Genomic DNA, 16532 nt, shown 5'->3' on the forward strand with positions numbered 1-16532 from the left:
TGTTGACAATTTCCTTATTTAATCTTTCCATTTTTTTCCTGGACACAACAATTTAAATCAGGTCCTAATTTCAGCAAAAATTTATGTCAGTGTTGAAATTTTCTGTACTTAATGGAAGCAGCCACTATCAATTTTAAAGTAGCAGTTAAAATGAGAAGAACAGAGCTATTTAATCTCTAAGGTAAAGTTTCATTAATTTTATCTGTAGCATTTTAAGCTAAATTTTCAAATATTTTGTTCAAGAAATTATCAAACAAAATATTGGAAATGAGTTTTTACTTAAGGTTTGTTATGCACAGAGATCTGTATTCTATACAGTTTACATTAATTCTTTTCAGTATCATGCCTAAGTAAAACTGTTTATTAATGGGACAAGTGGTGTATTATAGCTATAACTTCTTTATTGACAAAGTTTTAATTTTCTTGAATTTCTTCCCTTACCTCTGTCTTCCATTTAGGTTTTTTTTTTTTTTTTTGGTTTTTGGGTCACACCTGGCGATGCTCAGGGGTTATTCCTGGCTCTGCACTCAGGGGTTATTCCTGGCTCGTGAACTCAGGAATTACTCCTGGCGGTGCTTGGGGGACCATTTGGGATGCCGGGGATCAAACCCAGGTCAGCCGCGTGCAAGGCAAACACCCTATCCGTTCTGCTATCATTCAGGCCCCAGCGAGATAACTTTTTGGAGAGTCTACTGTATGAAAATATAGTTTAAATTTATATTTCCTTAGTCTAAAGTAAACCTTCAGTTGAATTTCTCCATAAAATATTTTAAAAGCTTTGTCCAGTGTTTTCTAACTTCTAATGTTGCTGATCCTTTTTTTTTCTTTTTGGGTCACACCCCGCGATGCACAGGGGTTACTCCTGGCTCATGCACTCAGGAATTGCTCCTGGTGGTGCTGGGGGAGGGGGGGGACCATATGGGATGCTGGGAATCAAATCCCGGTCGGCTGCGTGCAAGGCAAACACCCTACCCATTGTGCTATCGCTCCAGCTCCTAATGTTGCTGATCCTTTTTATGTCTATTTTCTCATTATAAAAAATTTTATATTTTGTTTTGGGGTCACACCCAGAAATGCTCAGGGCTTACTCCTGGCTTTATCTATGCGTGGGGAAAATTCCTGGTGATTTTCAGGGGACCTTTTGGGGTGTCAGGGATTGAACCTGGTTTAGCCACCGGAAAGGTGGCCTTACCTGTTATATTCTCTCCTGCCCCCCAATAGTAGCATTTGAAGGATTTTTAAATCCCTTTAAATTTTTAAAGAAAAATTTTTTCTGAAAATTTACAGTAATTTGCAATAGTGAATCTTTTGTGCCCCTTGGTAACTGTGTTTAATAGATGGGATTTTAAAATCTAGAGACTCTGGTTCTTAACTTCCTAGAGAATTTTTATTTTTTTTTAATTTACTTTAAATCATTCAATTTCTCATTCTAGAATAGAATATTTGACTTTTGAAATTGATTTTTCTCTAATATGCATATTTTCACTTCTACTTTCTGAAAGCTTTTGCCTATAATCCTTCCACATGTAAGGATTATTTCCACTATCATGTTAGTGAAAAAAATAGTGAAACATGAATAAGGTGTACAGTTAATACAATTATTTCATGTTCATTCTCTATACAGATGTTCTTCAGTAAAGGAAATATGTAAAAAATACTTTTGTATATCTTAAATTTTTATCAAAATAAACAAGAAATGAAAAGAATTAAGATATTTGAGATAAAATGTTGGCATTCATTGACAGCTTTCTTAATGATTTTATTTCTGAGGATATTATAGTTTCTTTGATATAGTCTTCTGTTCTCTATATTTCCTTCAAATTAATATCTTTCTTGGTTTTAGTTTGGTGTCTTACTTTAGCTTTCTTCTTATGTGTCTCTATACCCATATTTAAGTGGCAGAACAAAATTCCATTTAGTCATGTCCATGGATAAAATGGTTGTCAGTGAGCTTCACTGTAGGAATTTCAAAAGGTCACTATATTTGGGTTTGAACTAGGATCTGCCACTTACTAGCTATGCTACCGTATGCAAATTGCTTCTTTACTTCTTAATACTTAAAATGATCAAGATGAGTATTACCAGCAATTGGGTATCCTTCCCCAAGTGCATATTCATCAAGAGAAAAATATCAAACTTTTGTAGAGGAACAGTCTACAAAAATAACTAACCACTACTCTTTAGAATGACAAGAAAAGGCTATTAATAAAAAAAAAAACACAAAGAAGAAAGAAAAAAAAGAAGAATTAGAGAATCTGTACATTAAAGTCCCCACCCCCTCAGCCCTCCCCAAAAACGCCATTAACTAACGCAGATCAGAGATTAAGGGAGGGTAAACATACACCTTGTAATATCTCTCCAGCCATATCAGAGATTGAAGAAACATGAGAAATTAGCAAATAGATGTGGGATTTTGGGGTATATTATGGAAACAAAAAAGATTAGTAGAAAAACTGGTGGTTTAAATGAAGTCTGTAGTTTAAATAATATTATGCCAATTTATGTGGTTGATCTGGGTTTGGTCCCCAACATCCTACATGATTCCCCAAACACTCAGGAGTGATCCCTAAATGCAGAACCAGGAATAAGGCTTGAGCACTGCCAGTTGTGGTTGAAAAACAAAAACAAATTATGATAACAATTTTTAATTTCTTAGTTTTGTTCATTATTCTATAATTATACAAGTTATTGAAAGTTTGGAGACACTGGGTGAAGGGATAAATGAACTGCAACTTTTCTGTATGTTTAAAAATTATATATAAAAATGGTTAAAGTCTGGAGGAAGGAAAGAAATATTTGCCAAACTTTATAGGTATAAATTCCTTTTCATTAACTTTGCTTAAAAGATAATAAGTAAACCAGCTAGGGGACTTAAAAATGGTAAATCTATTTTTTAAAAACTTATAAATTCGAACAAAGGAAGATTTTTTACTATTAAAATTTGTACATTATAATAGTAAAAACAGAAGGGATGAAATCTCAGTGAAGCCCAAGCTTTCCATGTTGGGGGCTCTAAGAATTACCCCTGGCACCATGTGCTCCCATCCCAAAAGAGGCTTAATATATTCCTGGGTACCCCCAAGCATGAGCACAGCAGAGCACTTGCACTACTACGGGGCCAGATACCACCAGTAAGGGAACCGAGAGTCTCTCAGCTCTGCTGGGGAGGCACCAATTTATGTTCTATTATTTTTGAGAATTACTATTTCTCAGTTGAACTTGTCCCTCTGACCTCTTTTCTAGCTAGCATTTTATCTTCAATCGTTTAATCTTTCATCTTTATCTTCTTTTGCACCTAGGAGGATTACAAGAGCATTATTGAAGTTCTCATTTTCTGTAATGACTAGTACTGATCCTCTATGGTAAAGACAAACAACATCTTTCATCTTATCAATGGTTTCAGATAGTGTTTCCTTGCATTGAACAGCAACCATTTTATTTTCTGTTTTTCAGTCTGTAGTTTACTGGGAACATGAGATGTATTTTAAAAATACTCATTGAATTTTATTTTGTAGATATTTTCTTATATAGACATTTTTGCCTTATTGGTATGTGCAAAAAAATCTCATGGGACCCATACAGGTGTATTTTTCTGTTTATTTATCCTTCAAAGGAGATCTGTCCATGACATGTTTAGTTACCGCACCTCGCTTTGGGAGGCAGCGTGTGTCTTCCCCTCCTCTGTGAGGTTTCTCACAGGAGTTCTGAGATGTACGTGGCCCCAGAGTCCTGGCTCTTCCCCTGCTTGGTCCACAGTCCTCGCTGCAGCGACTCTCCACCTTGCTGTGACAGTGGCTGAAGCTGCGACCTCCCTCTCCAAATTCTGCCAACACCATGGGCTTTTGGCCACCCACCTTCAAAAATGCAGGTGTGTGGATTAATCAGGCATCCTCTGGTGATAAGTCTATGTGAAATTGCATGCACGAGACACTTGGTTATTAGATGTGCTTTACGTTTTTTTCTGACGTCATTTATTCTGCCATGTTTTCTGGGCATGTCCATCCATGACAGTTCAAAGACTGGTTTTATGAGTTCCTGATTCACCTTATCATTCTCTAACCCCTCTCACATATATACATATATATATCTATGTATATATGTATATATATATCTCACGTGGCTATATATACAAGTAGCTTAAGTGATTTCTAGAGTTTTCTCTTCCCTACCCTCACTTACCTAGTTTCTGTTTGTAAAGTAACTTATTCTAAAGAATCTATGATCTCTCTGGTTTGACTATGTGTATAGTCATGAAAATTTATATCCTTCTATATACCATGAGTGGCAAAAGAACAAATTTTATCTATTATTGACTTCTACAATTCAGTGCTTACACTTATCCTCTACCCCAAGGTCTTGCTAAATATGAGAAAATTTTAGTCTCTAATTTGCTTAATAAGAAGTGTTAATAATACTGAATTGAGGGAACAGTTAAAAAGAAATCTTTTTCTGTGAAGTAGAGATGTTAATTTTCAGGTGAGTGCATGCCATGGGGCCTCTGAACCAGAAACAGATAATGGCGGTAGGTCAAATCTCTTTTCTAATTTACTTTTTAATCATGCTGTTTTCAGAGGATAAAGTGTACACAGGCAGATTGCTGTATTTTTCACTCAAGTCCAGTCAGTGCTTAAATTAGAAGAAATTTCTCACAGTCTGGCAGGTGGTTAATTATTATTCTTAACATAACATTGTTTTAATAAATAGCTAGTGTATGTTGATGTCAATTATAATAATTTAACAGTTAAATAACTTCAAGTTACAGTTTCCCTCATTTCCAGTATCCAAATCCTTATAAGAACACATATATCAGAAACATACAGATGCAAAAATGATCTTAGACAACAGAAGTACTTGTTAATTATCCACTTAAATCTTTTATACCTAGAAACTCGGTATATCTTATTAGAAAAATAATTCAAATGCCCAGTTACATAAATGATTTTTCTTTTGTTCCTTCTTAGAGTCTAGGTCAGTGGGATTTTGACATATGATTTTGCTTTATTGTCAAACTTAATTCTGTACAAAGATATAACTGTATTGAGCTAGGGAATGGTTTCTGTATAGGTCAACTTTATAAAGTATTTGATTTGACAGTAGAGTAGCTATGGCTTACAGCTATTGGTAGGTACTGGAAAAAGTCTTTTCTATAAGTTTAGTTTTGTGTTTTGAGATTTTAGTAAGATCTCTGCAGATTACATTTGATGCTAAGCAGTTTTATGGTCTAAAATTGCTCCCATAGGATATAAGCAATCAACATTCTTAAAATTTTTGTCATTAGAGATTTAAAATATCTTATAAGAAGTGGCATTTTTTGAACAGGCATTAAAGGAACAGTTCCACTTTAAGTCACCATGATTTTATAGGGAATATATTCCTAAAAAGAGTAAAGGTGAATGTTGTTTGTCAATACTTTAATATTAATCTACCTTAATATTCTTATCAAAAGGTTAATGGTATAACATTTGTGTATTAAGATATGTTATAAATACACTATAAACAAAAGATAATTTTCTATGTAGTAAAACTTGTGTAATGAAACATTTCCATATGATTGGATAATTCTAGAAAATGATTGTAGTGGTTTTGGAGTGCCTCACTGGGGTGCCATTTTCTATGGAGGGACACCAATCATGTAAAGAAAAATAATTTGAGTATAAAATGCACAGAACATGCAACTTTTAAAAAATAAAATCTAAAGGTCAGGAGACAATTCAAATAGATAGAATATATGCTTCACATGTATGAGGTCCTGAATTTGATCACTGGAGCTGCTGGACCAAGTATCACTGGAAGTGGCCCTAGGGCCCTCAGTACTGTTAGGGAGTTCCCTATAAAAAATAAGTAGGAGGTGCGGGGGGCGTACTGGAGAGATAGTACAATGGGTAGGGCACTGGCCTTGCATGCGGCTGATCTAGCTGCAATCCCTGGCATCCTTATGGTACCCCTGTTCCCACCAGGAGAAACCTCTGAGCATCATCAGGTGTGGCCCAACCCCCCTCCTCATTCCCACAAAATTAAACAGTGGTGCCAAGGAAAATTACTCAGGTGTTAGGGGAGTATAAATTTCAAGTACACAGATCTAATTCAATTCCAGGTATCACAAAGCCCCTCAGGATCCTCTGGGTGTAGCCCCAGAGTTCTGCTGGGGTGACCATGGTTGTCCCTAGCACTGCTGGGCCCTGATCACTACACTGGTAGACTCTAGAATTAAACCATTTAGCCAAATTTGGCTGAGAATTGCCAGGAGTGGTCCCCAGGACCCCTAAGCACTGCTTCAGAAGCCACCCCCCCCAATAAATAAAATCATGGGACTGTAGATATGATCTGTAGTACATGTCATGCACTTTTAAGACTGAGTTTGATTCCTGTTACCACATGGCCCTCAAGTTGTTACCACACATTCCCCAAGCACTGCTAAGTGTTGCCCCAATAACAACTAAAAAAATCCAGATCTATAAAACTCTACCATATAATAGTTCTATGTTCTATTTTTAACTTTAAAAGTCTATTAAATATTATTACCTGGCATGCTTAACAAAGACAAACTACCCCCTTTCTATTCCTTTTCACTTAAGCTTCCAATGTATGATGCTGCATCTCTGAATTTAAAGCAAGGCAAGAAGCTGGAAAGACAGCTCAAAGGAATGGTGTGTATGCCTTCCATGTGTGAAACCCCAAGTTTTATCCCGAGGACATACAATTTCCCCAAGCATTTCCAGGTGTAGACCTGCTGACTTCCAGCCACCACTGGGCTAGAATAACCTTACACTGTCAGGCCTTATCATGTAACCCACACTGCTGGGTCAAGGGCCCTGTTGAAAACCTCAAAGGGAAAAAATGCCAAATTTCATTGATTCTGAAATATATTTTTTCATACTTAAAAGTATACGAATTTAGGATGTATTTCCAATATTTGACAATATATATTTTTCATTTATTTAGTGTTTTGTAAAAATAAAGGTGTTTCTTAGAATGCCTGGTTTGATAAAATCTGATTATTACAGTTGTATGAAATGAAATAAGCTGGTTATCCATGGTTCATAGATCTTCAACTCTAATCCTTAAACTTCACTTTTGTGAGAACGGTATATTTCTTATGTATCCAAGATGAAAATCATAATTATTATCATAAACAAGGAAGATTAATTCCAAATCAAAACAAGTTAGTCATTTTGTTCCTTTTGGCCTATAGAACAGTAGGGAGAATATCTGTTCAGTATGAAGAAATTAAATTATTTTAGCTTTCAGAGAAGATGTAGCTATGATTCTAGTTTTACATTTATGTGCATAAAGATATGTTATGTCTCTGATTTGTATCAAGTATGTATAATTTTATATGGCTTAGAATATAACATACCAGTTTCTACAATATCAGCCATTTTCAATTTACTTAAGAAAACATATAAAAGTGTGTACTATTAAACTAGAATAATTAGACTTTATATTGATAACATTTAATATTACTTTTCTTTGGAAATTTCTCCTACTCTAGTACCACTCCATCTCTACTGGGATTATGTAAGCAGTACAGATTCAATCATTTGTGTTCATATAGATACATATGTGTATATATACATACATGCATTCACATACATATGTAAAGTACAAATACAGTAAAATACAAACACAGTCAGTAACAAAATTATTAATATAGGTTAACTTCAAATAACTATATTTGGAGAAAATATTAACATCAAAGGATGTCTACTTTTGTATTATAATGAACTCGGTATAGTTTGGAACTAGGTCCAAATTGTGATTTAATATCATGTTTGCCATAAATGACTGAATATTTCACTCATATATAAAAATAATTATATTTAGACTAAACAGAACCAAAACATTTGGATTCTGACTATATAATTGCGGTTACTAGGGGTGAAAGGGCTAGGGGGGAACAAAAGATGGAAGGGATCCAATGACTGTTGGTATGGTATGGTGGGCATGGTATGCTAGCATACTTTTGCAGTTCAGTAAACCTGTACTCCTAATACACAGTGATGTAAACCATTATCACTTCAAAAAAGTTAAACATTTAATGTTACTAAATGATGCTGCAATTTTACACATACATATATATCCAAGAAAAACAAAACATATCTATACACAGCCCTGGAATACTCTTCCAAGATGCCAAAAGTGGAAATCCAAAGTTATTCAACCGACAGAAGGATAAACAAAATATATTAATATTCTTACATTAGGCTATTGTTCAGACATAAAAAGAAATGAAGTACCGACACATGCTTTTAATAAGGATGGACCTTGAAAATCTGCAAAAAGAAGTCAGTCACAAATGATCACATATTGTATGAGTTCATTTTTATGAAATATATAGAGTAAGTATATTCATAAAAACACAGAGTAGGTTAGTGGTTGCCTAGGAGCTTGAAAGGGTGTAGGGGTACAGGCCAGAGAGATGATAAAGAGTATTTGTAATAGTTATGGGTTTCTTCATAGGGTGATATTCTAAAGAAGTTGACTCTAGTGACAGTGGCACAACTTTATAAATATAGCTATAACTACTGAACTGCACAATTAAAATGTTGAATTTATGATATGTTGAATTACATCTCAGTAAAACTTAAAAAAAAGATGTTTTCAGTACAGAGGTGATATCAGCGAAGGAATGCCATGAGTGGTGACAGGGAGGGGATTAAAGTGTAGAGACTCAAAAGCAGATTGTATTGATTATTATTGAGTTCAATACACAGAGGGTCAGAATCAAATGAAATGCTACATTTTTGTCATTTTATTGTTAAGAGTATGTCTGCTTTCCTTAACAAAATATAGTAAAAGCAAGGTTCATATTCTCATCAAATCAGTTTGGTAATCTATGGTTCTTTTTTCTGTTGTTTTGGGGCCACATCCAGTAATGTTCATGCTTACCCCTCACTCTGTGCTCAGGGATCACATCTGGTGGTGCTTGGGGGACCATATTCAGTGTCATGAATTGAACTAGGGATTCAACTGGGGTTGGCAAAGCAAAGTATACAAGATCCTCCCTGTACTATCTCTCCAACCTAATCTATGTTTCTTTACTAGATATATAACCCATTCCCCTAATCCTTAAAGTGAAAATATGAGCTTTACTAAGAAAGTAGGTCAATAAACTAAATTTCCTGCTATAGAATATGTTGAAATTCAGTCAAAATATTTAGCATATGTATAGATCAAAGTAGATTGCCACTTTTGAATCAAACTAGATTACCACCTTTGGTCTGGGTATCTGATTTAGGAAGCAACAGAACTTGGAAAAGAGGATGATTAATTCTTTTCATCTCCCTATAAATGTCACATACCATTAATAAAAATAATGAAAATAAATATATAAAGTACTTAGGCAAACTCTTGGAGATAAAGTATATCAGAGGTTACTAGGGGTTGGGAGAAGCAGGAATAGAAAGATGTTGTGTAATGTGTACAGAATTTCAATTTGTGTAATGAAATGTCAAACTTCAAGTTATAGGTTTTACCACAGTAAATAAATTTATTTGACCATGTATGGTTTATAAGTTGTTCAAGAATGGTGGGAATTATATTCAATTTAGAATTGCAATTCCTGCACATTAAAGAGTTTACAAATTTTTGTGCTTCTGATCAGAAATGTGATATGAATAGCAAACTTGTTCCTTTTTAGAAGAGACATTTGGAAAACTTAAAATCTGACAAGGAAAAAAATCAAAATAAGCTTCTTACTTTAATTGGTTCAGGCTGCATCACAGGCGCAGGCATAGCAATGGCATTTGAAGCATAAACCTGGTGATATGCTGCTTGAACTCCATGATCAGAATAAGGCTATGACAAAAAGAAGAAAATTACTGCTTTTCATTTATGCAAAGTAAAACGTTTATTTAGCATTTTCTCCATTTGCTCTATAATGGATAAAAACATGCAGTATACATTTCTTATCCGCAGCTATCTTATGATCTGAACCAGGCCAGACAGATATTCAAAATTATTACTTATGAGACATGTATAGGTGATGCATAGGAGAAAAAGTAAACAAAATGACCTGATTTAACTTAAAAAAGTGGGCTTATACTTATAAGCTCGTATTTTCTCTTGAACACATAGCTCTTGTGTCTTTATTAGCTCATGTATCTTTACTAGCTTTTTTGTGTACAGGTCTTTTCCCCTTGGGAGGAACCCATATTCTCTCTCTCTTTCTTTCCTCCCACATCTTCTAAGTACATTTCAATTAAAACTATTTGCTTCACTGAAAAAAGGGAAAGTTGAGTAGCTAGTCACAGAAAGTTTTTCAGTGGAGTGGATTCTTATTTTTTGGCATTTTTGGGTCATACCCAGGGCAATGCTCAATGGTTACTCCTGGCTTTGCACTTAGGAATTACTCCTGGTGGTACTTGGGGGACCATATGGGATGCCGGGGGTCAAACTCCGGTCAGCCATGAGCAAGGCTAACACCCTCCCTGCTGTACTATCACTCTGACCCCTAGAGTGGAATATTGACCAGAGAATTAGGGAAAGAAGGAAGGAGTAGTACGCACAAAGGCATTGAAGAAACTAAGAACATATCTCATTTTGGATCTATCCCGGTTGTTTGGAAGAAAAATTATATACTAAACCAGAACTGAACAGAGGAAGTAGCAGGGATCTAATATATAAATGATTCATAGTCTGTCAGCAGATGGCATTACCATTCAGTAATACATGGAATAAAAAATAGAAAGTTGATATTTATGAAATTGTTTATGAAATTGTGTGAGAATTCAAGGAAAGTTACGTTTTTAACAAAATCTGTAGTACTTCTATCACTTCTAGTAGAGGTGCACTGTTCACAGTTAAGAAGACTCAAGAACAGCACTGCTCAATGAAATACAAAGTGAGATAGATACGTCCTGCACTTGTTTGTTCATTGCAGCACTCTTTACAATAGCCAGAAACTGGAAAAAACCCGAGTGCCCAAGAACAGATGACTGGTTAAAGAAACTTTGGTACATCTACACAATGGAGTACTATGTAGCTGTTAGAAAAGATGAAGTCATGAAATTTACATACAAGTGGTACTACATGGAAAGTATCATGCTAAGCGAAATGAGTCAGAAAGAGAGGGATAGACATAGAAAGATTGCATTCATCTGCGGGATATAAAGTAGTAAAATAGGAGATTAATACCCAAGAATAGCTGAGATCAGTACCAGGAGGATTACTCCATAGCTTAGAGGCCAGCCAGGCATTCTAGGGGAAAGGGCAGCTCAGATAGAGAAGGGAGCACCAAATAAAGGATGTTGGGAGGATCCTCCCAGGATGGGAGAAGCATGCTGAAAGTAGACTACAGACCAAACATGATTGCCACTCATGCCTCTTTTGCAAACCACAACACCCAAAAGGAGAGAGAGAACAAAAGGGAATGCCTTGCCACAGAGGCAGGGTGGGAAGGGGGGGATACTGGGACCTGTGGTGGTGGGAAATGGGAACTGGTGGAGGGATGCATATTTGATCATATTATTATTGAAATCTAAGCACAAAAATTTGTAAGTCTACTACTGTACCTCATGGTGTTTCACTAATAAAAAAAAAAAAGAAAAAAAAACCCAAAGAAACAAAGTGAGATACGTCATTTAATCTTTTAAAGTAGACATTAAAGTAAAAAAAGGTAAAATGCCTTATTTAAACTAATACATTAAAATATATTTGGGCCTAAGCGATATAAAATTATTAAAAAATTTCACATTTTTATCTTGAGTCTTCAGAATTTGGTACATATTTTGCACCTGGAGCTAATCTTGGGCCCAAGAATGCAGTGAGTAAGGTATGTGTCTTGCATGAAGCTGATCTGGGTTCAGTTTCTGGTACCACATATGGTCCCCAAAGTCCTCACCAGGAGTGATCCTTGACATGGAACAGGAGTGAGCCCTAAGCACAGCAGGGTATGACCCTCAAACAAAAAAACATACAAAACCAATCAAACAATGCATCAGACTACACCCATTTCAGAGTGCTTAATAACCACATGTAAATAATGGCTACTGTCATATTGGCTATTATCACTGTGTAGGTAGAAAACTTAATGAACTGGGGCTAGACATTTGGATATGGTAACATCAGTGAGGATGTAGGACAAAAAAAATGAAACCTTAAATATTAAACAATGAGAAAAAGATCTGCATATATAGGAAAATAAGATGTAAAAATTTATTTAGAACAGTATCATGAAAAGAAGGGCAGAAAGAGTTTCAAGGAGTGTGTTAAATGAGCTGTTCTTACCAAGGAGTTTCTACTTTGAGAGAAGAAGGCAAAGTTGTATTCTAAGAGTAAGGGAGGGGGAAAATAACCTTTAAAATAAGTGATAAGTGATAATATATTAAACTCACATGAGTAAGTCCTGCATTTTTTAATAACACTCTATTCATTAATTTATAGCTTAGTAGGCTATACGTTCTACCAAAACATTAAAATAAAAGAATGCATATGTAATTTTATATGGAAAGATCATGGGAATTAATATTAAGTTAAAAACTAGTATATATTGAAAACATTAACTTGCACTAAAAAGTGAATAAACATGATACTTAGCCTCAACTATAAAAATATAAATATTATTTAATATCAAAAGTAGAGGGGCTGGAGTGATAGTACAGTGGGTAGTGCTCTTGTCTTACATAGGACTGACCCGAGTTAGATCCCTGGCATCCCATATTACTATCATATCTTTACTCCTGAGGAACCGCTAGGAGTAATTCCTGAGCTCAGAGTCAGGAGTAACCCCTGAGCATTGTCAGGTTTGTCCCGAAACAAACAAAAAGTAGATTTTGGGGTCCAGAGAGATAGTACTGGGGTTAAGATACATGCTTTACCTATGGCTAACTCCAGTTCCTTCTGTGACCAATTCCAGTTCAATCTCTTTCAACATCATGTTCCTTTAAGCAGAGCATTGCCAGGTATAGTCTTGAGGCACCAAACATCCCTTGGGCGGCACCCTTACTCCCCATTCACACCCCAAAGTAGATTCTGACTAAAAATGAAATTTAAAAGCATTGTTACTTTACTAACCCGTCCCTGAAGGCCAGGAGAAAAAGGACAATGAAAAGTTTTTAAAAAATGCCATTATATATTAAACAAAGATGCACATATGATCTATAAATATGTAAACAACACAGAATATCTTACAGATACTGTGCAGTTTAGATTAAGGAAAGATTAGGAAATCTCCTCAGACATCTGGAAGGATACAAATTTCCCTGAAGTTTAGTGTTCAGAAAGACATTCACAGATCCTTTAAGAGTGTTTGGAAGCAAAAGCAGAAATATGGGAAGATCAGCAAATAAAGAAAATATAAGATGAAACTTCAATAAGAGCCGTGAACAAATATTTTAATTATTTTATTTTGTGTGTTGCTGAGTATCAAGCCCTGGGTCTCACATATTATATACATGTAACTCCAACTTTTTGTTGTAGTTCCCAAGTGGTGCTCAGGAGGCCTGGGGACCATTCTGCCAACTAGATCAGTGTTCAATGCAGGGGCCTAAGGATGCAGTGCTGCTTGGGCAGCCTGGTGCTGGAGATCACCTGGGTCACCATGGAAGTGCTTGCAAGGCAGGCTATACCAGAAAATGCTTGAGAAAGCCATATTTTGCTGGGGATTGAACCGTAGGTTGGCTGGATTCCAGGGATATACCCAACTGCTGTACATCTCCTTGCCCCTTACAAATATTTTTTAAAAAGAAAAAATGCTAAACTGGAGTGAGTTCACATGGCGAAGCACATGCTGTGCATGTGGGAGACCAGGGTTAGATCAGGGTTAGATCCTGAGTACTGCTGGATGGTCTCCCACTACAGAGCTCTGAGCTCTGCTAGGTGCTCAGAGTAGTCTCTGAGCTCTGCTAGGAGTGACGCCAACCTCGCCCCCTATCCTTCCCCCCCGGAAAAAAGTATTAATATGAAGTAGGTGTACTTAGTTTAATACTAACACATACCTCTGGAACTGAAGTTTCCATCAAAGACAGTGGAGGAACACATCCACTATCTTGTGCAATTTCTACTGGCTGATAAATAACCTCAGAAGGTTGCAGATACAAGAATGGAGCAGAAGATGTAGGAGACTGAAACAGAAAATCACATTTTAAATTCAAATATGATTAACTTGAATTAAATTGAATGACTATCCTATAAATCATAGAAATATTTTCTTAAAGTTCTTCTTTCAGAAATAGTGTAGTATCTTAGCAACAAACCAGGAAACTTTAGGTTGTTATAAATTCCAATTTTATAAGTATCAGTAAAGAACTTTGTCATGGTAAATATTAAGATTTTAGTGGTTCTCAGCACCCCAAAGAAGAGAGAGAACAAAAGAGAATGCCCTGCCACAGAGGCGGGGTGGGATGGGGGGATGGGGGAGTGGGAGGGCTGTTGGGATCATTGGTGGTGGAGAATGGGCACTGGTGGAGGGATGGGTACTCGATCATTGTATAACTGAAACCCGAGCACAAAAACTTGTAAGTCTACAACTGTACCTCATGGTGTTTCACTAATGAAAATTACAAATAAATAAATAGTTTGGATATTAAAAAAAAGGTGTTAGTGGTTCAGAACTTCATTCATAAATTAAGATAATTATATTAAGCTCACTATTAAGGTTTTAATAGCATAATCTATCAGCTTTATGTCTCCCCATGTAAATGGGCAATGTCATTAAACAATTTTTTGTGCTATGTTATTTATAATCATAATAAAAAATGAATGATTTAGAAGCAAAACTCAGGCTGAAGCAAAAGCAAGTAATGTCAATGCTAAATTCTCTGGTAGTATTAATGGTAAAAAACAATTCCCCATGTGTATACAATACCCATTTATAAAATGCTTTCATTTAAAATGATCTCATTTTAGTTTCAAAAAATTATGTGAAGAAATAGTGATCAACTGCTACAGATATAGTTACTAAACAGAAAAGAGAGATCTTAAATTGACCCAACATTAACAATTGTGAATTTTTACAAATACATTGAAAAAGTTAATATTTACCTGAGGAACACCCCACTGCCACTGTCCTGGTAGACACTGGGTAGGGGCCTAACATGAAAATAAAAAAGAGAGCTCATTCAGGTTAGAAAAAAACGACACTAGACTCCTGTACATTTTTTTTTTTTTTTTGCTTTTTGGGTCACACCCGGCGATGCTCAGGGGTTACTCCTGGTTCTGCACTCAGGAATTACTCCTGGCGGTGCTCAGGGGACCATATGGGATGGTGGGAATGGAACCCAGGTTGGCCATGTGCAAGGCAAATGCCCTACCCGCTGTGCTATCACTCCAGCCCCCGACTCCTGTACTTTTAAAGTGTATTCAAAAATTAATTTTAAATGTATCAGATACCAGAATATTAAGAGCGAATATACAAATCATAGGAGAAAACATAGATATAAAATGTTATGGTGCTGAATTGTGCTATTTTAAAAAATTGTTAACATTGAAAGTACAAGCAACTGAACAACAAGAGAAACACACTAGACTTCATTAAAATGAAAAACATGGCATGTGGCAGAATATTGCAGTAGCTTAGAATGCTGCCTTGCCACCAAGTGGTCGTTCCACTTGTACCTAATGCTATCCTGGGACCTCTGCTGTCTGAGATCCCCTGCTCATTAAACAATTCTGGCCATACTCCAGCTAGGTGTACGTAGTACCACAAAAAGGTTGTGACCCTTCCAGTGAGCATCAAAATGAAAAAGATGTGCGAATGCCACGACTGGAAAGTGTAACCTTTGATGAGCATGTAAAGCATCAAAGCTAAATGAGTACAAACCTTACTAAGCATTGTATGCAAGCACCATGACAATTGTGTGACCCTAGGTGAGCACCACAGATAAAAACTGGTATCACAGCTGTGTGTGTGTGTGTGTGTGTGTGTGTGTGTGTGTAAGCCCTGTTCATTTCAACCCCTGTTCATTTCAACAACAATGAAAGGTAAGGGGAAAGGGTGGATTGAGAGGAAATAAAAAGAAAACCTATGGAATGGGAAAAGAAAAGGAATAAATATTTGTAGTGGGATTGTAACTCAGTGCTAGAGTATACATGAAACCCTGGGCTCAACTCCAGGTAGTGGGGGAAAAAACATTTGTGTTGCAAAGAACACCATTAAAGTCAAAATAAACCCACAAAAGGGGAGAAAATATTTTCAAATTAGGGCATTTGCCTTGCACGAGACAGAGCCGACCGACCTGGGTTCGATTCCTCCACCCCTCTTGGAGAGCCTGGCAAGCTACCGAGAGTATCTCACCCACAAGGCAAAGACTGCCCAGCTACCCATGATGTATTCGATATGCCAAACACAGTAACAAAAAGTCTCACAATGGAGACATTACTGAGCCCGCTCGAGCAAATCGATGAACAACGGGAAGACAGTGACAGTGATATATTCTAGTAACTTAGAATATATAATAGTCTTATAGTAACAAAGAAACAAACCTAATAAAGGGTTTAGAATATGAATAGATATTTTTCTAAAGATATATAAATGGTCAATAAGCACATCAACATATACTCAATATCATTAATCTTTGAAATAAATCAAAGCT

At 36.0% G+C, this 16532-nt stretch overlaps 1 protein-coding gene across 1 annotated transcript in view; it reads right to left on the reverse strand.

Moving 5' to 3' along the window:
* Window positions 1-9681: 9681 nt before the first annotated feature.
* BOLL (boule homolog, RNA binding protein) overlaps window positions 9682-16532 on the reverse strand; it is a 37373-nt gene continuing 30522 nt past the window's right edge. Inside the window, exons 8-10 of the mRNA XM_056111899.1 lie at window positions 14983-15030; window positions 13938-14063; window positions 9682-9798 (exon numbers count right to left, since the gene is read on the reverse strand). Of these exons, the coding sequence (XP_055967874.1) occupies window positions 9682-9798; window positions 13938-14063; window positions 14983-15030 (291 nt within the window). The remainder of the gene's footprint in view (window positions 9799-13937; window positions 14064-14982; window positions 15031-16532) is intronic.

Source organism: Sorex fumeus, unplaced genomic scaffold, assembly GCF_029834395.1.
Source record: "Sorex fumeus unplaced genomic scaffold, SorFum_2.1 ptg000014l, whole genome shotgun sequence".
In the NCBI taxonomy this organism is placed as follows: Eukaryota; Metazoa; Chordata; class Mammalia; order Eulipotyphla; family Soricidae; genus Sorex; species Sorex fumeus.